Genomic DNA, 27,702 nt, shown 5'->3' with positions numbered 1-27,702 from the left:
AGAATATCCAAATAAATTCTGTTAATGTTATTTTCGTATTAAAAAAATATTTTATATATAATTTTAACTATGATAAATTGCTGTTAAAATCTTATCGATATTCCCTAATGTATCGGTTTAACCCGCAGTAAATGGGAAAATTAAGTAAAAAGAGCTTAAATGTACCTAGTGAAACCACACATAAATTATAGGTTCGTATTTTAGTGTTAACATGCTGGAATGTTTTTGTTACGATAAATTATAGGGATATTTCGAAAGTTAGCAGGTGGTAGAACCAGAAATTGGTATTATCATCCCCCATTTTGTCCAGTACTCAGGTGTGCTGTTTATATAGGGTGTTCCACAATAATTCATGATTCACTTATATAGTGTGTTCCATCTCTTAATTTTAACCTTACACTTTTGCCAATTTTATTATTTATATAGGGTGTCTTAAGTGTTTTATATTAATCCACTGACTGCGTAATCGACTATACATATAGGGTGTCCCAACATTTTGAAAAATCTATTTTTTATAGAGTGTGCCAAGTTTTTTTAAATCTACATAATGATGTTTATTATTTATAAAGGATGTCCCGCTTTTTAAGAGCAATGTCTCGGCATTTTTATATTAAATTTGTGGCTTTGTACCAAATCTATTATTTATAAAGGATGTCGACAAGTTTTTTATAACAATTAAGAAACATTGATAATTATACTACTTATATAGTGTGTCCCACTTCATATACAATATACTAGGGACTTTGAAAATTCCATTATTTTATACTTATGATTTATATAGGATGTCCTAATTATTTTCATAATAATCTAACGATTTTGTGAGTACTATTATTTATACCGGGTGTCGCAAAGATTTTGGTTCTTTATTAATTAAAGCATTCATATATGGTGTCCCAGTATTTTCACATTAAGCATGTTTTTGAATTTCCCGTTCTTGATAAAGAGTGTCCCCAGTAACATTGCATTAATTTCGCCAATATACATACGGTTTATAGAGGGTGTCCCAATTTTTTTCATGACAATCAATTATTTATATAGGATGTCTTAATTAATAAATGGTATATTAGGAACCTTGAAAATTCTATTATTTATACAGGGTGTCCTAAAATTTTCGTTATAAAATAGCAACTTTTTATCGATTCTATCATACATATAGATTGTCCCAACTATTTTCATAATAATTTAACGATTCCGTGAGTTCTATTATTTATACCGGATGTCCCAAATCGCGCGATTTTATCATTTATATAGGGTGTCCCAGTATTTTTACAATTATCAAGCTGGTTTTTGAAATCTTTATTTATAAAGAATGTCTCATTTTTTTTTATATCAATATAGCTACTTTGAGAGCACTTTTATTTATATAGGATGTCCCAAGTATTTTCATAATAATCTAACGATTTTGCGAGTACTATTATTTATACCAGATGTCGCAAAGGTTTTGGCTCTTTATTAATTAAATCATTCATATAGGGTGTCCCAGTATTTTCACATTAAGCATGTTTTTGAATTTCCAGTTCTTGATAAAGAGTGTCCCCAGTTGCTTTGCATTAATTCCGCCAATATACATACGGTTTATAGAGGGTGTCCCAATTTTTTTCATGACAATCAATTATTTATATAGGATGTCTTAATTAATAAATGGCATATTAGGAACCTTGAAAATTCTATTATTTATACGGGGTGTTCCAAAAATTTCGTTATAAAATAGCAACTTTTTATCGATTCTATTATATATATATATATATATATATATATATATATATATATATATATAGATTGTCCCAACTATTTTCATAATAATTTAACGATTCCGTGAGTTCTATTATTTATACCGAATGTCCCAAATCGCGTGATTTTATCATTTATATAGGGTGTCCCAGTATTTTTACAATTATCAAGCTGGTTTTTGAAATTTCCTTTATTTATAAAGAATGTCTCATTTTTTTATATCAATATAGCTACTTTGAGAGCACTTTTATTTATATGGGATGTCCCACTTTTTTAAATTCCGTAAAAAATTAGTTACTATGCAAATTCTATCATTTATATAGGTTGTCCCAGAAATTGTTTCACTTGTTTACGTTCAGTTCAGTTCAGAATGGATAATAAGAAAAAAAAAATAGTTAAAAACATATTTATTAGATATAAAAATATAGATTTTTACATTTTTTGATATGTAATGGTACAAAAAATTGAAATATACATCGACATAATCACCGTTCAAGACGTTCGAGCGAACTTAAATTAAAATTAAGATAATCGTCAGTCGTATAGGTCTTAAAACTAATAAATTTCTCTCCTATAAAACTGAGTCAGTCATTGGTTAACAACAGTCTCCTTAAAAAAATTTAATTTCGAAGCCCCATTCAGTTTTAGTTCTTTTTGGCATACCAAGCGTCAGTCAGTGGATCATATTCGTAAGTTTTCTGCTTATTATCAATAAAAGTATCGAAAGATAACTTATTTTTCACTTGGATTTGTCCACTACCGCCCCCAAATCTATTTTTTATCAGCGCGGTATCGCTAGACTTAGTACCAACGTTGGTACGAGCCGGAGTACCTCTTTGTTTCTCTATAACCTCGGCATTTACATACCAATAAGGCCAATTTTCTCTAGGCCAAGTTTTTATACGATTTACTAGATCTACATCGCCGCGCGCGTCGATTGGTATCCTCTCGCTTGTACTATCCACTGTATTAAATCTGGAATTTAAATTTACTGTTGATGTTGATCCGCTCGAACCTAGAATGGACGATTTTGGTCCTGATCCCGCGAAAGAAGGACGTTGAGCCGAAGTAGCCACGATAAAAACGGCGATTACAACGAAAAATTTCTGTAAATAAATTTTTTTCATAAATTTATGCGATTAATTAACAATTCATATCCCTCCAACACCGACGTTAATTACTAATTTCATGTTTATTTTGTTAATCTAACCGTATACTTTAGTCGATGACGTAGCTGATTAATTTCATGTTTTGTTTGTTAGATTTTAGTATTGACTGGCACTGTATTATGTATGACGTAACGGAAATAAATTCTACAACGCATTTCGGGTGTATTTCGATTGAAGTACAACGAAATTATGATAATAATTGGTCACAAGGTCACAAAAATATTATTAAATAAATTTGACAACACGTATTGTATTCACTATAATTTTATAGTTCGTTGAAAGAAGAAGAGAACCTTGAAAAAAGAAGATACCCTCTAACCTATACATACATAAAAAAAAACAAATATGTTTGTCAGAATTTACGACTGGAAATGACGTTATTTTGTTCGTAACTTTCCATATATTTATATACGTTCCACTTTCTAACTAATTTTTTACTTAAATACTACGCTTAATATTTGTTTCACACTATAAACACTTTATGTTAATATTTAGTTTACGAATTACAAAAAAAGAAAAACAAAACTTACCATATTAATTAGATGCAAAAACCAGATCACAACGTACACGATTTGACTCAACGATCGACTGGCTAGTCAACCGTGGTCTGCAACTTATTTATTTAGACCGATAGTAGTGAGGAATTCCCAATTAATTCCAGTCACTAAATTTACTGGTATAGGCGAAATCGTGTTGGAAACCACATTAAACAAAAGCACACGCATTTGTTTTAATTTCTGCTGAGTAATGATCGTATTTTACTGTATTTTGTAATTTCTTCAACCGTAACAAATTTAATTAGTCATAATTTAAATACGTGAACGTATTATACAGAGTGGAACAGCCAAATGAGAGTTAGTTGGTTAAAAAACTTGAACACTTTTGCATATTATATCAAATAATATCACTCTAATTAATATAATTTTGTATAAAAAATTATACTTAAAACACATCGAGTAAGTTTCTAGGTTATGATAAGACCGGAAACAAAGTTTAGGAAATGACACTAATAGTTACTAAGTCTGTTGTTAATTGCAGAGTAGCTTTCAGATTTTCGAAAGTTTGTTACAAATGATGAAGCTTTTAATGTTCGGATTAAACTTGGAAGTTTTTGTTACCGAAAACTTGATCTTAATACTAAGTCTGTATACGAGACATTAGATATAACGAGATAGGCAACCAAGTATACAGATCCTTTTTTTATAAAATTGCTTAAAAAATTTATAAAATTCTAGATATATTTTCGTTTAGATTCGTTACTAAAAACTTAAAAATAACTTTTTATAACTATATTAAATTATATAATAAAAGAATATTATTTAGATATTCTCTTTAGTACAAAACGAAATTAAATAGGCAACCATATATACACTCGTATTAATTTACTTAAAATATTATTAGACTTTTAATTGGAATAAACCAGATATTATAAAATAATTTTTCGGTTTACGAAAATTGTAATTCTTAAATTTTTTATATCGTCTTCAATTTTAAGTGAAAAGTCGTCTGTCTGTCCGGATTTATTTCTGTCCTGCCTTTCCTTAAAACCTTATTAAAGTTGAATATATATAAAAGCGTTACTAAAAATAAATGCTTAATCTTGAAGCTTTAAATTTTTCAACAACTTTTTTATATCACACATTAATTGAATTAATAATTTATTTATAAAAAAAAAAACAGATTCGTAATATGCCACAGAATCTTTTATTAGCAATGTAGGTTAGCTAGTAGCAACGGTCATAATTTCGCAATTATGGTAGCAAGGTTGCCGTATTAGTTCTAATGTAGGTAAATGTAATATTTTCTATAGACAGTTTATATAAATTCAAACAGCCGGAGCTAACAATAAATTTTGAATATTTTTTTTAGAATAATAAAATAATCGCTAGTTTTATTTCTATAATTTGTACCTGTTCCTAGTTATCGTATTATAATATAAATAATATACGAGATCAGGCTACATTCTGAATATTTTTATATAGCATTAAATATTTTATTAGGAATTTTCTTTTTCACAAACCCAGATTGATAATCCAAATGACCGATAATAAAATAGAACTGGCGACATTATGTTTCTTGACAGGTAATTGTGACTATGGTTATATATCTCATCGCGTGTTGCCAACTAAATTATTTCATTTAATTAAATATATAATAAAAACATTGTTATTGAGAAAATATGATAATTAGGTTTTTACTTCGAGTAAATATGTCATAATTATATATAATTATTAGATAGAAACGAAGTTTTTCATCAGAATCTAGTGTATACTGTTGTTAGACAACTAGTAATACACTTAATAATAATAATTAGTTAGGCAACCAATGATACTACACGTTTTTGTTGAGCAAATTGAAAAAGAAAAAAACATACTTTTATATTTATATATATCAAATATTTTATTTATATTTTAATATACTGTAAAATACAATTTAATTGAATAACATAGTAAATAAATAAATATTTTGTTATTAAAAGCATTTATAACATCGTTAATTTCACGTAGAAAACGTAAATATCCATTAGCATTATAATTTTTTTCTCCAAATTGTTTATTTAATTATATAGTACAGTCAAATTAGGTGAAAATTTATATATTAAATCGGAATATTTGTTATTTAACTATAAAATTCTTATTTATTGGTCGTAATATGAAAATTTGATTTATATTATCGTGTATATATATATATATATATATACAGTATGTCCTCCCATATTTTTCCGACGTAGAAACGTCTTTGAGACGTTACAAAACCAATAAAAATCATAAAAATAAATAAAAGGGATTCCCGATACCGCGAAGAATCGTTATTATCAATAATAATAAAATATACGAGGTATATCAAAAGATATTAACGAATTTAAATTTGTAGTTAAAACACGTGAAAAATTGGCGTAATTTTTAGATTTTCACGCACCCCCCGTACGTTTAAAGGATATTTGGATAGATTTGAACCCCCCGATGCGTTGACCTTGAACGGGGAGACCTATTATACCAATTAACCCTTTAAAGAGTAATTATTGATTCGTTGATGTCCCCTTCCAGCCACAAATTATTCATCCATTCATTAAAAGTGACATCAAGGGCTTAATAAGGGATTAAATTGGGAGACGATGAAAATAACCTCAAATAATAGTCCAACGGAATACTTGAGTTAATTCGAACGAAATTATTGTTTCGAACAACTTTTTTTCGATATTTTTCCAAGTTTGGTGAGTTTATAAAGTGTTTTGTCTTTAATTTTCGTTTTTTTCGCCGTCAATTGAGCTTTTAAAGGTATTAGCATTTCAAACGAAGTTGTTGGACAACATTTGATATAAAATTCATGAAGTTGTACCGTTGTGGAGTTGGAAACTTTTTCTCCAATCACTTTCAACCTCTTCGTTTGTAATTTAGCGTTTACAACAAAAAAATTAACCCAAGAAATATTTATAACCCTATTTTAGTACAGTTAATGTACGTCTAGACTATTTAAAAATTCACTTGGAACAAGTTTAACAAAACAAAATGTGTTGATGGAAAAATTTGACACAATTTTGTAGTTTTTTGTATTGATACAACATCGAAAACGATTTAGAAATAAAAAATTAAAAATTAGGCCGGTCCGTTATTATGTAAATTGCATTAAAATGTCTTATACGAGGTCTGGTTAATAAATAACGAGACTGGTTACGAAAAAAGGGGTTTTATTATGAAAATCATTGTTTATACGAATGCTTCCCTTCAATATACTTCCCCACCCCCATCACAAACCTTCCAGATCAGGTTAAGAGTCAGATTTTTTGACACAAACTGTAAAAATTCACTTGGAACAAGTTGAACAAACCAAAAGGAGTTAATGGAGAAATTTGACACAATTTTGTAATTTTTTGTATTGATACAACATAAAAAACGATTTAGAAATAAAAAATTGTGAATTAGGCCGGTCCGTTATTATGTAAATTGCATTAAAATGTCTTATACGAGGTCTGGTTATTAAATAACGAGACTGGTTACGAAAAAAGGGGTTTTATTATGAAAATCATTGTTTATACGAATGCTTCCCTTCAATTTACTTCCCCACCCCCATCACAAACCTTCCAGATCAGGTTAAGAGTCAGATTTTTTGGCACAAACTTTAAAAATTCACTTGGAACAAGTTGAACAAACCAAAAGGAGTTGATGGAGAAATTTGACACAATTTTGTAATTTTTTGTATTGATACAACATAAAAAACGATTTAGAAATAAAAAATTGTGAATTAGGCCGGTCCGTTATTATGTAAATTGCATTAAAATGTCTTATACGAGGTCTGGTTATTAAATAACGAGACTGGTTACGAAAAAAGGGGTTTTATTATGAAAATCATTGTTTATACGAATGCTTCCCTTCAATATACTTCCCCACCCCCATCACAAACCTTCCAGATCAGGTCAGGAGTCAGATTTTTTGGCACAAACTTCGTTATCTTCAGGGCTCTACACCAAAAGGCTTAAAACACTCGCACGAGATAGAGAATCATCCCCGTAGGCCTGTTGCGACAATTTATAGCACTCAGTCGGAGTTTTTTTCAATATTTCCTAATAAAACTAGAAGAAAATTCAAATTTAATCACCTAAATGTATCGGTAACATTGACGGCACCTTGTACTATATTTATATACATATTTGGAAAGCAATTTTAGTTAATTTACGATTCTGATTCGTTGTTAATTTGTATAGTTTTTGTAAGAATTGAAATTTTCTTGCGTGAACCGAAAGGATTGAATTGAAACACCGTCCGATTCGAATCCCGTGCGTTGAAGATGACGCCTGCGTTCCGACGCCAAGAACGCGTCAGCCGGGACGCCGAACAGTCTGTCTGTGGACGCCAAGGTCGCGGGTTGATGTGCACAACGGATTTCTGTTGATACAACACTTCCAAATGAAACAGAAAGACATTGGACTAATCGTAACTGTTTAGTGATAGTTTTTCGATTTTTTTTGGGAGCTGTATGTGGAAATTATGGATTTTTTTGGGTTTTCGGATGAATTCGATCTAATCGTAAGTATTTTTGAACATGGTTGACAAATTTTCATTGATAATATGTCATTATTTAGCGTGAATCGTGATGACCATTCAATTTTTCTTGTAAAACGTCTATAACCTCAATTTCTGGCAACATCTCAATCTCTACAAAACACTAAAAGCGTATTAATCAATCAAATGATGTAAATACGAATACTATTCACTTCTGTTTGCTGTACTAATCATTTGATGTACTAAATAGTCAATAGGCTTCAGTTTTTGACAATTTCTACAACAGTGTATATCTCCATGATGGATTTTAATAGATTATTTGATTGAGAAAAAGAAGATTCTTCTTTTTTTATTTTGAAAATACCATAAAGTTCGTTTTGATCATAGATCTATAACTATTAACTTTGAAGTTTCTACAGAAAGTACAAAAAACTTGTATTGAATTCATCGGTTTATATTTTTGTTTGGGACAACCTGTATTATGAAATTATGTCATTAAATTATTTTTATTTGCATACTGTATCATTAAAAATCTCTATTTTTCTTATAACAACAGTTTTTAATATGTTTTTAGAATTTCTAATATAATTTTTTCGAATAATGGTAAAAATAATTAGTTGCCCACCCGGTATATCCATAAAGTGAAGAATTTTTGAAACCCCAATCTTCATAAAACCGGCTTTTTCCAATGAGAAATCTCATTGAGGATGAAATTTGTGAATTTAGGTAATAAAAAGGTGAATAACACGAAATTTTTTCCAAAAAATCGATGCTACGATCTTGTTTGCAGATGTAATTGACTTCTTGGTTCTTCCTTTGCAATCCAGCTTTTTCATGTCCAAAATTTCTTCAACATTTTTGGGGTAATAACCTCATTTGATCGACCACTGGGCTGCTAGTCTCCGTAAATCGTACAGTCTCGTCTAAACGCCGCTATTTATATTGATGGTTGCCAAACATATACCAAACAACGTTGCATCTTCAAATTCTAAACATATTCTGTATAGATTGGATATTTGCAACGTTTTCGGTTGGATGAACTTTTTAATTGTCAGGTGTTTTAGTTGAATGGGCTTTAATTAAATAGGTGGCGTTTAACAGCTTCGTTATTGAGTTTCAATAGGACCGTTTCGAGGCAAATATTATACAAAATCTATTAGAAATTATCTATTATATCACAAATTACGTAGTCGTAGTGCTAAAATCCACTGTGGCATCATCTGCTTAAGTTAAGAGAGATAAAAGACATTATTGACATTAAAAAAAGATGTATATCGTCCGAAATGGGAAATAAGACCCACCAGGAGCTTCAAAATAACCTCAAAAAACCTCATTTGTTGAAAATAAACGTGAAGTATTGATCGACGATTTAAGAAACCAAATATAGTAACTCAGATCGATGGATCCGGAGTTCTGCCTTCTACAGTCAAAAGGAAATTAAAATTTTTATGGAACGATGAATAAAAGTTTGAGGTTATCGAGTTTAGTAACGTTTGTGCGCAGGTCAAAGCGTCCATGTGTAAATCCGACTGAAAAACAAGGAAGAGATTCCGTGACGTACTAGGAATGTCCTGGAGGACTTCAGAATCAATTCGATGGAGTTATTGTGAAACAGGACCGTCAGGAATATCCTGAAAAAGGAAATAAACGACGATTATTCATCGAAATAGATTCTAATGGTATTTAAAACATTATTTGAAATGATTTTGTTTTGAAGCAATCGCAGAATGAAAACCGAGTTTCCAGGGATATTTGGAGGTGCTTAATTTGCATGTTGTCGTGTTAAATAACGGCTAGGGACGTAGGGACGTTAATTGTTTTCGTTGGAAGATTGAAACGCACTTCAAGGACCTCAAACCATCAACAAGTTTACATGCATCATATTTATAATTAAATAACTTCATTTAGTTACTGTTCTGAGTCTTCGAGATCAGATCAGGGCTTAAATAACGTATTTAATTTAATTTCCAATTACTTTCGTCTCTCAAAATATCCCATTTTAGATCTTCTTGATAAAATATTTAACAATGGACTCTAAAAATATCTTTTGTATCAAAGTCGTTGGGGAAAATCGATATTTTCCTTTAACAAACTTTCAGGATGCGATATTTGGACCTGTCGCAGATATAACTGAGACTATAATATAAAAAACTATACGTGAAATTAATCAGTTTGCTGTCGCAGTATTTTAGTTTCGATTCGATCAGGAATTCGAGTCGGATCATTATGATTAAGGTTTGAAATATGGCAACACTGATACGAATATGGTTTTGTACAACAAAAACTTTGATTTGACGGTAGATTATGAATGTTTATATGGAATTCCGGTCCTGAATCGAATCAAAATCTTTATTATAAACTTTCGAGTATGTTATTTGTCACAGCGGGAGTTCGTCGCTTCCTGTCCTTTTCGAATATCCTGTAGGACTTCTCTTGAGAGACAGAAAGATATTGAAAGTTTTATTAGAGACGTCCGTTTTTCTTTTCGGAAATTTATATGAAAATCGTTCGATCTACGACGTGTTTTTCGTGCCATATACTTCAGACAGGCAATTTCAAACTTCGGTTCACATTTTGGCGAGGGTCTCATTTTAAACAAAAATTTTACACTACGTGGAAAAGGAAAGTTTCAAATTTTGTTTATAAAACGAAATATTATATATTATGAAACTATTAATGCTAAAAAAATTATAAAGGAATCGATATATAAAGGAAATAATTACTTAGAATTGATTTGTATGTTTAGATCAGAAAGAAATGTCAAATTTGACACTCGAGCGTCTCCATGGGCTTGGGCTCCACATTAAACTGTTGGTATCCATTGGAGTATAGTCTCCACTCGATAAGGATACAGGAAAACGACAATTTTGACAGATAATTTGATTAAATAACAACGTTTGAAAATCTGATTAAATCTTGATACGATTTGGCAACTTTAATGGACTCCATGGGCTTGGGCTCCACATTAAACTATTGGTATCCATTGGAGTATAGTTTCCACTCGATTAGGATACAGGAAAATGACAATTTTGACAGATAATTCGATTAAATAACAACGTTTGAAAATCTGATTAAATCTTGATACGATTTGGCAACTTTAATGGACTCCATGGGCTTGGGCTCCACATAAAACTATTGGTATCCATTGGAATATAGTTTCCACTCGATAAGGATACAGAAAAACGACAATTTTGACAGATAATTCGATTAAATAACAACGTTTGAAAATCTGATTAAATCTTGATACGATTTGGCAACTTTAATGGACTCCATGGGCTTGGGCTCCACATAAAACTATTGGTATCCATTGGAATATAGTCTCCACTCGATAAGGATACAGAAAAACGACAATTTTGACAGATAATTCGATTAAATAACAACGTTTGAAAATCTGATTAAATCTTGAAACAATTTGGCAACTTTAATGGACTCCATGGGCTTAGGCTCCACATAAAACTATTGGTATCCATTGGAGTATAGTCTCCACTCGATAAGGATACAGAAAAACGACAATTTTGACAGATAATTCGATTAAATAACAACGTTTGAAAATCTGATTAAATCTTGAAACAATTTGGCAACTTTAATGGACTCCATGGGCTTGGGCTCCACATAAAACTATTGGTATCCATTGGAGTATAGTCTTCACTCGATTAGGATACAGGAAAACGACAATTTTGACAGATAATTCGATTAAATAACAACGTTTGAAAATCTGATTAAATCTTGATACGATTTGGCAACTTTAATGGACTCCATGGGCTTGGGCTCCACATAAAACTATTGGTATCCATTGGAATATAGTCTCCACTCGATAAGGATACAGAAAAACGACAATTTTGACAGATAATTCGATTAAATAACAACGTTTGAAAATCTGATTAAATCTTGAAACAATTTGGCAACTTTAATGGACTCCATGGGCTTAGGCTCCACATAAAACTATTGGTATCCATTGGAGTATAGTCTCCACTCGATAAGGATACAGAAAAACGACAATTTTGACAGATAATTCGATTAAATAACAACGTTTGAAAATCTGATTAAATCTTGAAACAATTTGGCAACTTTAATGGACTCCATGGGCTTGGGCTCCACATAAAACTATTGGTATCCATTGGAGTATAGTCTTCACTCGATTAGGATACAGGAAAACGACAATTTTGACAGATAATTCGATTAAATAACAACGTTTGAAAATCTGATTAAATCTTGATACGATTTGGCAACTTTAATGGACTCCATGGGCTTAGGCTCCACATAAAACTATTGGTATCCATTGGAGTATAGTCTCCACTCGATAAGGATACAGAAAAACGACAATTTTGACAGATAATTCGATTAAATAACAACGTTTGAAAATCTGATTAAATCTTGATACGATTTGGCAACTTTAATGGACTCCATGGGCTTGGGCTCCACATTAAACTATTGGTATCCATTGGAGTATAGTTTCCACTCGATTAGGATACAGGAAAATGACAATTTTGACAGATAATTCGATTAAATAACAACGTTTGAAAATCTGATTAAATCTTGATACGATTTGGCAACTTTAATGGACTCCATGGGCTTGGGCTCCACATTAAACTGTTGGTATCCATTGGAGTAGAATCTTCATAGAAGAATAGCTCCATATATTGGGCAAAGATCCTTGAATGAGGCTTCTGAAGTAAATTTCGTGAAGCTAAACCAAAATGTCTGACGGAGGCTTTTTTGACGTGGTTTCCAGCAATTCTAGAAGCCGGATGAGCAGCGAGAGTTGTCAATAACACTCATTCCAAAATATCTTTTTTTTCCGGGAACTAAAACCTTCAACATTTCGTGTTATAGTTTATAGTTTCAAGAGTATCTGGAAATAAAAAAATAAATAGTTTTTCTAGCACAAAAGTTCATTACAATCCACAACTCTTCAAAACCGTTCGTTTCAACGTTGTTAATTACAGTAGTTTGGTGGAGTTTGGAGTTTTCACCTACTTTCCCACTAACGATAATCGCGCCAACACGCTTCCAACTAAACCTCCAATCCTTTCAGGCATCAGATTAATTAATTTCGAAAGTTTTTACCAAGAAATTGATCAGAAGGAAATATTTCGAGTCTTGTATAATTTCTATACACTAAATTATGAATTTTAAATTGATGATCACAATTTATGATAATTTTTTTCGGAATGTTTCTTTATGGCGAACGGTTTTCTTACAATCTTCATATCTCTTAAACCATAAATTTAATCGAGTTGAACAAAGAGTAACTTTTTGTTAAAAAATCGTTAAATCATTCATCTCAACTATCTTTATATTATACAGGTTGTCCCTGTAAAAGTTACGGATTGTTATATGAACTCCGCGGGTCAAATTTTTTGCATTAAGTACCGGAAAACCCTGTATATTCAATTAAACTCGTAACCAACAATATTTAGAACGTTTTTCTTCGATACTGCAACATTTATAGAAAGGACAATAAATCCGGGAAACTTCCTAATTTACAAGCTACAGAACGGAAGGAATAGCGAGAAAAATCGATTTACTGCTATTTCCATTTAAAAGCGTCTCCGAAATAAATAGAAAAGGAAAGAAATGTGTGCCACGCGGGCTTTGAGCACGTAAAAATTCTCAAAGTATACTTATTTTTCATGATCGGACGTAGAACCTTTTTTTTCACGGCGTTTTAACTTAAAATATCCAACAAAAAAATTATTTTTCGTAAAATTTGAAAATAAAATTAATTTTGGCCGTTTCTAAATATTAAAATTTGAAAAAACGCATCTCAAAATAGTAATAATACGAGGGATTGTCTAAAAATATTCGGATATAACCAAAAAAAACAAAATACGAGGTGCGGTTGATAAATAACGAGATTTATTGTATGAAATATTTTATTTGTTAAATTTTTCGTTTCTTAGCCTTTTTTTATTTGATTTTATTAATAAATTATCGTGATTTTGAGTCTCTAGTAAATAAAATTTCGTTTAAAAACACATAATATTGACGTATCCACTACTTTTCGGTCTTTATCAAAATATACTAGAAAAAAAGACCTAAAATTAGATAATTCATCAACAAAATCTTTAATATTTACCCCTCCCTTATATTTACATAGTTTTTTAAAATCCTTTTCTATCAAACATTCACGTAAATTTATTTTTTTAACATATTGCTGGCGGCGCATCGTTTTGCCTTTCGCCAAATTTTAAAATTCCAGTTTCTTCCTTCGATTTAATACACATTTGACTTTAGGAAAAGTCACACGGTGCAAAATCCTGCGAATAGAGCGAGTAATCTAAAACTAGGACGTTGTTCTTGTTTACAAACGTCTTGAACGACAATCCGGGGAATATCTTGATGAAGAATCCACATAATTCAATAAGAATTCAAAAATAATACTGTTGGTGTACAATTTAATCTTCATCAACCCGATGAATACCATAATTGCTTTCTAGATATCTCTATCGGTAGCTACGGCTACACTGATTTGTTTATAAGCTCTTGGTGGCGTTTTCTACGTCTTTAGATGACTCAAACAGCTCTTAAGTTCGGTTGATCTGAGAAAGAGGGAGAAAGAAAGATATAAAACCTCATATTCACTCAAATTTCTAACCTCAAATTGTTGCTTAAATCAGCAGCATCAAATTTTAGTAAAATAAGTAAAAGACCTTACAGTGGAAGATGGAAGGGCGCAAAAATGGGGGTTTATTTCTGTCAAACACTCGGTTTTCCCACATCAAACTTTCTAATACAGTTTGAGCAACTGCTACGGCTACACTGATTCGTTTACAGACGCGATTTATAGATTATCAACTCTTGAAACTTCCTTTTGAAGCTATCGAGTTTTAATTTACTTCATTGGGCTTCGTTGATACTTCAATAGGCTCTTGGTGGCGTTTTCTACGTCTTTAGATGACTCAAACAACTCTTAAGTTCGGTTGATCTGAGAAAGAGGGAGAAGGAAAGATATAAAACCTCATATCCACTCAAATTTCTAACCTCAAATTGTTTCTTAAATCAGCAGCATCAAATTTTAGTAAAATAAGTAAAAGACCTTGCAGTGGAAGATGAAAGGGCGCAAAAATGGGGGTTTATTTCTGTCAAACACTCGGTTTGAGCAACTACCGCCATCTTTAGATCAGGATGTTGATATATAAAGTTTAATTTACAGATATTTACGTCTTTGGAATATATTTACAAATTTTATCTGGATTAATATTAGATAATATGGTATTTTCATGGTATATTGCGAGTTGGGGGTTTTTTAAAAACATCCCTTCTATAATCACATCTAAGGGCACGTGTCCAACGGAATATAATATATCGGATTCTGTATAAAGGTTGAATAAATATCCAGGAAGCAGTCCAAGGTGGATTTATACATATAAAAGCATTTTTATGTGACCTATTTCATATTTGTGTGAGGTTAGGTTTTGTGGTAGTTAGAAATCTTCAGATCTACTTTTGGGATTTATGTAAAACCTTTGGTAGATTAGGGATTTTATTTTGATGTGATTTTTTTCACGAAGTCGTATATGAAAATGATGAAAGTTTTTAAAAAAAATGTTTAGTTGACGAAAAAATCTTTGATTTTCATCAAAAATTTGTGGAATGTTTTAGATATGTTTCGGTGGTTGGAATATTTCTTCAGTACGTTTATCTCCAGTTTTATTTCTTCTTTTTGATGAGGAAAATGTGGAATTTTGTTTTTTTTTCAAAATATACAAATTTTTTGATGTTTTTTCGAAATATTTGGGGATTTTGTGCAATTTCTTGAAAATATTCTCGGATTTTATGAAAATTTTTAGAAATTTTTGGGAATATCAAGCGATTTTCGAAAATATGGTTTTATTGAATTTTTAGAAATTATTTGGTGACTTTTTTTCGAAATATTTGATATTATTTATTGATTTTTAGAAATGACGAGCTATTTTGTGGCAGTTTTTATATGAAAATCGATTTATTTAGCTATTTCTTGTCTGAATTTGAAATTTTTCGGAATATTTAGCGATTTTTTGAAAATATTTGACGTGCTTTTGGAAAAATTCAGCGATTTTTTCGAAATAGTTGATGTTTTTTCCTAAATATTAACAGAAATTTAGCAATTTCTTGACTAAATTTGGAGTTTTTGGAAATGTGTATCAAAATTTGGCGATTTATTGATCAAATTTGGAGTTTTTTTGAAATATTTGGCGATATTATGGAAATATTCGATATTTTTTTAAAATATTCATGCAAATTTAGCGATTTCTCAACTAAATTTGGAATTTTGCGAAATACTCAGCAATATTTTGGAAATATTTGATTTTTTTTCCAAAATATGAATAGAAATTTAGCAATTTCTTGACTAAATTTGAAATTTTTCGAAATACTTCAAAATTTTTTGATAAAATTTTAATTTTTTAAAACAAATTAACAATTTTTTAAATATTTAATAGTTATTTCAAACCTGTAATGATTTTTTTCAAGTATTCAGTGATTTTTCCAAATTTTTACTGATTTTGTTCAAATATTTGTGATTTTCTCAAATATTTGGTACCTTTTTAGAATATTTAGTGATTTTTTCAGATATATAGTGATTGTTTTCAAGCGTATCGTGATTTCTTTCAAACTTTTCACGTTTTAATCAAACATTTAGTGATTCTTCTAGCATTACCAAATAATGATTTTTTTAAAAGAAATAGTGATTTTTTCAATTCCTTGGCGATTTTTTAAAACCTCTAATGATTCTTTCCAAATATTCAGTGATTTTTTCGAATATTTAGTGATTCTTCAAGCATTACCAAATGTTTTCAAAACATTAGTGATTTTATTAAAACAAATAGTGATTTTTTCTATCCTTTAGCGATTTTTTCGAAACATTTAATGATTCTTCAAGCATTACCAAATGTTTTCAAAACATTAGTGATTTTATTAAAATAAATAGTGATTTTTTCTATCCTTTAGCGATTTTTTCGAAACATTTAGTGATCCTTCAAGTATTACCAAATGTTTTCAAAACATTAGTGATTTTATTAAAACAAATAGTGATTTTTTCTATCCTTTAGCGATTTTTTCGAAACATTTAGTGATTCTTCAAGCATTACCAAATGTTTTCAAACCATTAGTGATTTTATTAAAACAAATAGTGATTTTTTCAATCTTTTAGCGATTTTTTCGAATCATTCAGCGATTTTTCCAAGCATTTAGTGATTTTTTCCAAACATTTCATGTTTTAATCAAACATTCAGTGATTCTTCAAGCATTACCAAATGTTTTCAAACCATTAGTGATTTTATTAAAACAAATAGTGATTTTTTCAATCTTTTAGCGATTTTTTCGAATCATTCAGTGATTTTTCCAAGCATTTAGTCATTTTCTTCAAACATTTCATGTTTTAATCAAACATTCAGTGACTCTTCAAGCATTACCAAATGTTTTCAAACCATTAGTGATTTTATTAAAACAAATAGTGATTTTTTCAATCTTTTAGCGATTTTTTCGAAACATTCAGTGATTTTTCCAAGCATTTAGTCATTTTCTTCAAACATTTCATGTTTTAATCACACATTCAGTGACTCTTCAAGCATTACCAAATGTTTTCAAACCATTAGTGATTTTATTAAAACAAATAGTGATTTTTTCAATCTTTTAGCGATTTTTTCGAAACATTCAGTGATTTTTCCAAGCATTTAGTCATTTTCTTCAAACATTTCATGTTTTAATCACACATTCAGTGACTCATCAAGCATTACCAAATGTTTTCAAAACATTAGTGATTTTATTAAAACAAATAGTGATTTTTTCTATCCTTTAGCGATTTTTTCGAAACATTTAATGATTCTTCAAGCATTACCAAATGTTTTCAAAACATTAGTGATTTTATTAAAATAAATAGTGATTTTTTCTATCCTTTAGCGATTTTTTCGAAACATTTAGTGATTCTTCAAGCATTACCAAATGTTTTCAAAACATTAGTGATTTTATTAAAATAAATAGTGATTTTTTCTATCCTTTAGCGATTTTTTCGAAACATTTAGTGATCCTTCAAGTATTACCAAATGTTTTCAAAACATTAGTGATTTTATTAAAACAAATAGTGATTTTTTCTATCCTTTAGCGATTTTTTCGAAACATTTAGTGATTCTTCAAGCATTACCAAATGTTTTCAAACCATTAGTGATTTTATTAAAACAAATAGTGATTTTTTCAATCTTTTAGCGATTTTTTCGAATCATTCAGTGATTTTTCCAAGCATTTAGTCATTTTCTTCAAACATTTCATGTTTTAATCAAACATTCAGTGATTCTTCAAGCATTACCAAATGTTTTCAAACCATTAGTGATTTGATTTGAACAAATAGTGATTTTTTCTATCCTTTAGCGATTTTTTCGAAACATTTAATGATTCTTCAAGCATTACCAAATGTTTTCAAAACATTAGTGATTTTATTAAAACAAATAGTGATTTTTTCTATCCTTTAGCGATTTTTTCGAAACATTTAATGATTCTTCAAGCATTACCAAATGTTTTCAAAACATTAGTGATTTTATTAAAATAAATAGTGATTTTTTCTATCCTTTAGCGATTTTTTCGAAACATTTAGTGATTCTTCAAGCATTACCAAATGTTTTCAAACCATTAGTGATTTTATTAAAACAAATAGTGATTTTTTCAATCTTTTAGCGATTTTTTCGAATCATTCAGCGATTTTTCCAAGCATTTAGTGATTTTTTCCAAACATTTCATGTTTTAATCAAACATTCAGTGATTCTTCAAGCATTACCAAATGTTTTCAAACCATTAGTGATTTTATTAAAACAAATAGTGATTTTTTCAATCTTTTAGCGATTTTTTCGAATCATTCAGCGATTTTTCCAAGCATTTAGTGATTTTTTCCAAACATTTCATGTTTTAATCAAACATTCAGTGATTCTTCAAGCATTACCAAATGTTTTCAAACCATTAGTGATTTTATTAAAACAAATAGTGATTTTTTCAATCTTTTAGCGATTTTTTCGAATCATTCAGTGATTTTTCCAAGCATTTAGTCATTTTCTTCAAACATTTCATGTTTTAATCACACATTCAGTGACTCATCAAGCATTACCAAATGTTTTCAAACCATTAGTGATTTTATTAAAACAAATAGTGATTTTTTCAATCTTTTAGCGATTTTTTCGAAACATTCAGTGATTTTTTCAAGCATTTAGTGATTTTTTCAATCTTTTAGCGAGTTTTTCGAAACATTCAGTGATTTTTCCAAGCATTTAGTGATTTTTTCAATCTTTTAGCGAGTTTTTCGAAACATTCAGTGATTTTTCCAAGCATTTAGTGATTTTTTTCAAACATTTCACGTTTTAATCAAACATTCAGTGATTCTTCAAGCATTACCAAATGTTTTCAAACCATTAGTGATTTTATTAAAACAAATAGTGATTTTTTCAATCTTTTAGCGATTTTTTCGAATCATTCAGTGATTTTTCCAAGCATTTAGTCATTTTCTTCAAACATTTCATGTTTTAATCAAACATTCAGTGATTCTTCAAGCATTACCAAATGTTTTCAAACCATTAGTGATTTTATTAAAACAAATAGTGATTTTTTCAATCTTTTAGCGATTTTTTCGAATCATTCAGTGATTTTTCCAAGCATTTAGTCATTTTCTTCAAACATTTCATGTTTTAATCAAACATTCAGTGACTCTTCAAGCATTACCAAATGTTTTCAAACCATTAGTGATTTTATTAAAACAAATAGTGATTTTTTCAATCTTTTAGCGATTTTTTCGAAACATTCAGTGATTTTTCCAAGCATTTAGTCATTTTCTTCAAACATTTCATGTTTTAATCACACATTCAGTGACTCTTCAAGCATTACCAAATGTTTTCAAACCATTAGTGATTTTATTAAAACAAATAGTGATTTTTTCAATCTTTTAGCGATTTTTTCGAAACATTCAGTGATTTTTCCAAGCATTTAGTCATTTTCTTCAAACATTTCATGTTTTAATCACACATTCAGTGACTCATCAAGCATTACCAAATGTTTTCAAACCATTAGTGATTTTATTAAAACAAATAGTGATTTTTTCAATCTTTTAGCGATTTTTTCGAAACATTCAGTGATTTTTCCAAGCATTTAGTGATTTTTTCAATCTTTTAGCGAGTTTTTCGAAACATTCAGTGATTTTTCCAAGCATTTAGTGATTTTTTCAATCTTTTAGCGAGTTTTTCGAAACATTCAGTGATTTTTCCAAGCATTTAGTGATTTTTTTCAAACATTTCACGTTTTAATCAAACATTCAGTGATTCTTCAAGCATTCCCAAATGTTTTCAAACCATTAGTGATTTTATTAAAACAAATAGTGATTTTTTCAATCTTTTAGCGATTTTTTCGAATCATTCAGTGATTTTTCCAAGCATTTAGTCATTTTCTTCAAACATTTCATGTTTTAATCAAACATTCAGTGATTCTTCAAGCATTACCAAATGTTTTCAAACCATTAGTGATTTTATTAAAACAAATAGTGATTTTTTCAATCTTATAGTGATTTTTTCGAAACATTCAGTGATTTTTCCAAGCTTTTAGTGATTTTTTTCAAACATTTCACGTTTTAATCAAACATTCAGTGATTCTTCAAGCATTCCCAAATGTTTTCAACCCTTTAGCGATTTTTTCAATCCTTTAGCGATTTTTTCGAAACATTTAGTGATTCTTCAAGCATTACCAAATGTTTTCAAACCATTAGTGATTTTATTAAAACAAATAGTGATTTTTTCAATCTTTTAGCGATTTTTTCGAATCATTCAGCGATTTTTCCAAGCATTTAGTGATTTTTTCCAAACATTTCATGTTTTAATCAAACATTCAGTGATTCTTCAAGCATTACCAAATGTTTTCAAACCATTAGTGATTTTATTAAAACAAATAGTGATTTTTTCAATCTTTTAGTGATTTTTTCGAAACATTCAGTGATTTTTCCAAGCATTTAGTGATTTTTTTCAAACATTTCACGTTTTAATCAAACATTCAGTGACTCTTCAAGCATTACCAAATGTTTTCAAACCATTAGTGATTTTATTAAAACAAATAGTGATTTTTTCAATCTTTTAGTGATTTTTTCGAAACATTCAGTGATTTTTCCAAGCATTTAGTGATTTTTTTCAAACATTTCACGTTTTAATCAAACATTCAGTGACTCTTCAAGCATTACCAAATGTTTTCAAACCATTAGTGATTTTATTAAAACAAATAGTGATTTTTTCAATCTTTTAGCGATTTTTTCGAAACATTCAGTGATTTTTCCAAGCATTTAGTCATTTTCTTCAAACATTTCATGTTTTAATCACACATTCAGTGACTCTTCAAGCATTACCAAATGTTTTCAAACCATTAGTGATTTTTTTAAAACAAATAGTGATTTTTTCAATCTTTTAGCGATTTTTTCGAAACATTCAGTGATTTTTCCAAGCATTTAGTCATTTTCTTCAAACATTTCATGTTTTAATCACACATTCAGTGACTCATCAAGCATTACCAAATGTTTTCAAACCATTAGTGATTTTATTAAAACAAATAGTGATTTTTTCAATCTTTTAGCGATTTTTTCGAAACATTCAGTGATTTTTTCAAGCATTTAGTGATTTTTTCAATCTTTTAGCGAGTTTTTCGAAACATTCAGTGATTTTTCCAAGCATTTAGTGATTTTTTCAATCTTTTAGCGAGTTTTTCGAAACATTCAGTGATTTTTCCAAGCATTTAGTGATTTTTTTCAAACATTTCACGTTTTAATCAAACATTCAGTGATTCTTCAAGCATTACCAAATGTTTTCAAACCATTAGTGATTTTATTAAAACAAATAGTGATTTTTTCAATCTTTTAGCGATTTTTTCGAATCATTCAGTGATTTTTCCAAGCATTTAGTCATTTTCTTCAAACATTTCATGTTTTAATCAAACATTCAGTGATTCTTCAAGCATTACCAAATGTTTTCAAACCATTAGTGATTTTATTAAAACAAATAGTGATTTTTTCAATCTTTTAGCGATTTTTTCGAAACATTCAGTGATTTTTCCAAGCATTTAGTGATTTTTTTCAAACATTTCACGTTTTAATCAAACATTCAGTGATTCTTCAAGCATTCCCAAATGTTTTCAAGCCTTTAGCGATTTTTTCAATCCTTTAGCGATTTTTCCAGTTGTTTTTTCAATCTTTAAGCGATTTTTTCCATATATTTCGTTAACTAGTATATAAAATAATAAAATATTGACGTATTTTGATATCGCACATTGTATAACTAAAAGCGATACATCAAAAATAACGTCATATATGGGTGATTCCATTATAACTGTGATATTCAATGTCCTGTATTGTTTTTTTGTACTAGTCAATAATTAATAATCAATTAATAAAAATTTTGTGTTAATTGAATAATTCTTAAGATATTTAAACATTATTTTTATACAATATAACTTGCCACTTAAAGAAAACTTATACTACATCACTTGAATGTCAGTACCGTGTCATGTCCATTCCTAGAATTTACCGATAAATTATTAATTTTTTTTGTCGTAACAAATGATTTAAACTAATTACCTTATAAATTCTAATGTTTATGATCAAACTGAGGAAAATTGATGCACTTGTTGTTTAATATCTTAAGTTACCATGTCAGTACCGTGGATAAATGAGTCAGTACCGTGGAACTCAAAATCCGACATTTGTGTCTTGCTCGTGATACTTTGAAGTTGTAGTAAATTCCTCTTAGAGTTTTATTTTTACAGTAAAATAGATGAATAATATGCATAAAAAAGTTAGAAAAGTTAAATTTTAAAATCTTGAAATTTTGAATACAAAAAATCACAGTTAGAACGGAATCACCCATATATAAACCGTTGTGGTATTAATTCAGATTTCATCTAACCCCACATGAAAAAAGTTCATAGGTGTTAAATCGGGACCGCGTGGAGTCCAATTTAATCCGCCTCGCTTGTAAATCAATTTTCCGTGAAAACAAATCTCGTATCCGAAATTTTTTCCCTCCGATCGATATCCGGAAGCTTCAATTCTTAACCTCGAACTCCGCGATTTTGTTTTTACTAAATCTTCGTTTCAATCTTTGATCGCATCAATTTTTTTTCCAGATACCGCATGAAGTACCTTCGGATCAATTATAATCGACCGATAAACGAATAGCCGATTCGTCATAAATCAATCGAATGACTACACAATGATCGTTAATGCTATGGCTTCGTATTCGGCAACAGTTTCGTCAAATCTACCGAGCGTCATACAAAATATCACCGCCCAAAACAAAATCAACGTCACCACCATAGAAAACACGCACCCGAATTGGACGGATTTATTAATTTTAATAATAAAAGGGGGCGTATTTTTCCTTATAATAATCAGCGCGGTTTTGGGCAACGCCCTAGTCATAATAAGCGTCCACAGACATCGCAAATTGAGAGTCATTACCAACTATTACGTAGTGAGTTTAGCGATGGCGGATATGTTGGTAGCACTGTGCGCTATGACGTTTAACGCGAGCGTAGAACTAACCAACGGTAAATGGCTTTTCGGTTACTTCATGTGCGACGTCTACAACAGTTTAGACGTGTACTTTTCGACGGCTAGTATATTGCATTTATGTTGTATAAGCGTCGATAGATATTACGCTATAGTTAGACCGTTGGAATACCCCATAACCATGACCCACAACACCGTATCTTTCATGCTGGCCAACGTATGGGTGTTACCGGCTCTAATCAGCTTCACGCCGATATTCCTCGGCTGGTACACCACCGACGAACATCAACATTTCAGAATGAACCATCCGGACGTTTGCAATTTCATCACCAACAAATATTACGCTGTCATAAGTAGTTCTATAAGTTTCTGGATACCGGGTATAGTTATGGTTACCATGTATTGTAGGATATATAAAGAGGCCGTTCGGCAAAGGAAGGCTCTCACTAGGACTTCGTCGAATATCATTTTGAATTCGATTCATCAACATAGAACGTCGTATCGAGATCGATTCGGCGAACATTATCTTCATCCTTCCGATGGGGAATTGACGACCATCGGTCAGATTAACGGAAGGAGGAGTACCAGTTCCGGTTCGGCTGGATCTTACGGTACCACAATCACGGAATTTAACACCGCGATCAATTCGAGAGACAGTAAAGCGGCTACCGAATTGAACGTGAACGGTAAGTGCCGGTTTTTTATTTAGGAGATTGATAACTTTTCGTATAACCCGGTATATTTCGAATGATTTATGTGGTTGATTGGAATGGAGTCGGTAGATGGTACGAGAATCGCCTCTGTTATTAGATTTCGTTCTTTGATTAACTTTCCTTGGGAATTTGATTCCATTTGAACTTATACATAGTTGCCACGTGTAAATGTATCTGAACGAATTATATTTTATTCAAGTTGGTAATATTGGTGAACGGTAACTTTGTTTTTATTCGTATGGTGTATGGAGATTGGAGCATTGCAGGAAAATAACCTGGTGGATTCAAATAAAGGCTATTATGTTAACAAACCGGATTCGCGAAGCATTTCAAAGATAAAAATGACGAGGAAGCAGGTCCTGGTAGATACAAACCGAGTATCTTGAATTTCTTGATACCAAAACGAGTTCTGATTACGAAAATGTTGATAGTATGTAAGATTCTAGAAGAAGATCTCCGGAATGGTTGAAATATGAGTTCATTGTACTCCTTAAGCAACCAGGTGTCAAAAAATACGACGTTTATCGTAGAATCAGTCTTATGAACCGTGATTTGAACCTTGGAAAACAATTTGAAGACTAAAAATACAATTTTGAGATAAAAAATGACGAGGAAGCAGGTCCTGGTAGCTACAAACCGAGTATCTTGAACTTCTTGATACCAAAACGAGTTCTGTTTACGAAAATGTTGATAGTATGTAAGATTCTAGAAGAAGATCTCCAGAATGTTTGAAATATGAGTTCATTGCACTCCTCAAGCAACCAGGTGTCAAAAAATACGAAGTTTACCGTAGAATCAGTCTCATGAACCGTGATTTGAACCTTGGAAAACAATTTGAAGACTAAAAATACAATTTTGAGATAAAAAATGACGAGGAAGCAGGTCCTGGTAGCTACAAACCGAGTATCTTGAATTTCTTGATACCAAAACAAGTTCTGATTACGACGATGTTGATAGTATGTAAGATTCTAGAAGAAGATCTGCAGAATGGTTGAAATATGAATTCATTGCACTCCTCAAGCAACCAGGATTCAAAAAATACGACGTTTATCGTAGAATCAGTCTTATGAACCGTGATTTGAACCTTGGAAAACAATTTGAAGACTAAAAATACAATTTTGAGATAAAAAATGACGAGGAAGCAGGTCCTGGTAGATACAAACCGAGTATCTTGAACTTCTTGACACCAAAACGAGTTCTGTTTACGAAAATGTTGATAGTATGTAAGATTCTAGAAGAAGATCTCCAGAATGTTTGAAATATGAGTTCATTGCACTCTTTAAGCAACCAGGTGTCAAAAAATACGAAGTTTACCGTAGAATCAGTCTTATGAACCCTGATTTGAACCTTGGAAAACAATTTGAAGACTAAAAATACAATTTTGAGATAAAAAATGACGAGGAAGCAGGTCCTGGTAGCTACAAACCGAGTATCTTGAACTTCTTGATACCAAAACGAGTTCTGTTTACGAAAATGTTGATAGTATGTAAGATTCTAGAAGAAGATCTCCAGAATGTTTGAAATATGAGTTCATTGCACTCCTCAAGCAACCAGGTGTCAAAAAATACGAAGTTTACCGTAGAATCAGTCTCATGAACCGTGATTTGAACCTTGGAAAACAATTTGAAGACTAAAAATACAATTTTGAGATAAAAAATGACGAGGAAGCAGGTCCTGGTAGCTACAAACCGAGTATCTTGAACTTCTTGACACCAAAACGAGTTCTGTTTACGAAAATGTTGATAGTATGTAAGATTCTAGAAGAAGATCTCCAGAATGTTTGAAATATGAGTTCATTGCACTCTTTAAGCAACCAGGTGTCAAAAAATACGAAGTTTACCGTAGAATCAGTCTTATGAACCCTGATTTGAACCTTGGAAAACAATTTGAAGACTAAAAATACAATTTTGAGATAAAAAATGACGAGGAAGCAGGTCCTGGTAGCTACAAACCGAGTATCTTGAATTTCTTGATACCAAAACAAGTTCTGATTACGACGATGTTGATAGTATGTAAGATTCTAGAAGAAGATCTGCAGAATGGTTGAAATATGAATTCATTGCACTCCTCAAGCAACCAGGATTCAAAAAATACGACGTTTATCGTAGAATCAGTCTTATGAACCGTGATTTGAACCTTGGAAAACAATTTGAAGACTAAAAATACAATTTTGAGATAAAAAATGACGAGGAAGCAGGTCCTGGTAGCTACAAACCGAGTATCTTGAACTTCTTGACACCAAAACGAGTTCTGTTTACGAAAATGTTGATAGTATGTAAGATTCTAGAAGAAGATCTCCAGAATGTTTGAAATATGAGTTCATTGCACTCTTTAAGCAACCAGGTGTCAAAAAATACGAAGTTTACCGTAGAATCAGTCTTATGAACCCTGATTTGAACCTTGGAAAACAATTTGAAGACTAAAAATACAATTTTGAGATAAAAAATGACGAGGAAGCAGGTCCTGGTAGCTACAAACCGAGTATCTTGAACTTCTTGATACCAAAACGAGTTCTGTTTACGAAAATGTTGATAGTATGTAAGATTCTAGAAGAAGATCTCCAGAATGTTTGAAATATGAGTTCATTGCACTCCTCAAGCAACCAGGTGTCAAAAAATACGAAGTTTACCGTAGAATCAGTCTCATGAACCGTGATTTGAACCTTGGAAAACAATTTGAAGACTAAAAATACAATTTTGAGATAAAAAATGACGAGGAAGCAGGTCCTGGTAGCTACAAACCGAGTATCTTGAATTTCTTGATACCAAAACAAGTTCTGATTACGACGATGTTGATAGTATGTAAGATTCTAGAAGAAGATCTGCAGAATGGTTGAAATATGAATTCATTGCACTCCTCAAGCAACCAGGATTCAAAAAATACGACGTTTATCGTAGAATCAGTCTTATGAACCGTGATTTGAACCTTGGAAAACAATTTGAAGACTAAAAATACAATTTTGAGATAAAAAATGACGAGGAAGCAGGTCCTGGTAGATACAAACCGAGTATCTTGAACTTCTTGACACCAAAACGAGTTCTGTTTACGAAAATGTTGATAGTATGTAAGATTCTAGAAGAAGATCTCCAGAATGTTTGAAATATGAGTTCATTGCACTCTTTAAGCAACCAGGTGTCAAAAAATACGAAGTTTACCGTAGAATCAGTCTTATGAACCCTGATTTGAACCTTGAGAAACAATTTGAAGACTAAAAATGCAATTTTGAAATAAAAAATGACGAGGAAGCAGGTCCTGGTAGCTACAAACCGAGTATCTTGAACTTCTTGACACCAAAACGAGTTCTGTTTACGAAAATGTTGATAGTATGTAAGATTCTAGAAGAAGATCTCCAGAATGTTTGAAATATGAGTTCATTGCACTCTTTAAGCAACCAGGTGTCAAAAAATACGAAGTTTACCGTAGAATCAGTCTTATGAACCCTGATTTGAACCTTGGAAAACAATTTGAAGACTAAAAATACAATTTTGAGATAAAAAATGACGAGGAAGCAGGTCCTGGTAGCTACAAACCGAGTATCTTGAACTTCTTGATACCAAAACGAGTTCTGTTTACGAAAATGTTGATAGTATGTA

General features: G+C 30.7%; 2 protein-coding genes across 3 annotated transcripts in view; one reads left to right on the top strand and one right to left on the bottom strand.

Moving 5' to 3' along the window:
- Positions 1–2,123: 2,123 nt before the first annotated feature.
- Positions 2,124–3,693, bottom strand: LOC130891924 (uncharacterized). The gene is made up of 2 exons (XM_057797017.1): positions 3,431–3,693; positions 2,124–2,837 (listed from the first exon to the last, which is right to left on the bottom strand). Exons 1-2 carry the CDS (start codon positions 3,431–3,433, stop codon positions 2,376–2,378), a joined length of 465 nt encoding a protein of 154 aa, XP_057653000.1. The 5' UTR covers positions 3,434–3,693; the 3' UTR covers positions 2,124–2,375.
- A 4,037-nt stretch (positions 3,694–7,730) lies between these two features.
- LOC130891923 (octopamine receptor beta-3R-like) overlaps positions 7,731–27,702 on the top strand; it is a 43,944-nt gene continuing 23,972 nt past the window's right edge. Inside the window, exons 1-2 of one of the 2 annotated variants that reach the window (XM_057797015.1) lie at positions 7,731–7,924; positions 23,012–24,082. In XM_057797015.1, coding sequence (XP_057652998.1) covers positions 23,098–24,082 — 985 coding nt within the window. In that variant the 5' untranslated portion in view covers positions 7,731–7,924; positions 23,012–23,097. The remainder of the gene's footprint in view (positions 7,925–23,011; positions 24,083–27,702) is intronic. The other variant, XR_009058969.1, reaches the window with a different exon arrangement.

This window comes from Diorhabda carinulata, chromosome 3, assembly GCF_026250575.1.
Source record: "Diorhabda carinulata isolate Delta chromosome 3, icDioCari1.1, whole genome shotgun sequence".
Classification (NCBI taxonomy): Eukaryota; Metazoa; Arthropoda; class Insecta; order Coleoptera; family Chrysomelidae; genus Diorhabda; species Diorhabda carinulata.
The sequence above is the reverse complement of the archived record's forward strand: the minus strand, read 5'-3'. Positions and strand labels throughout refer to the sequence as shown.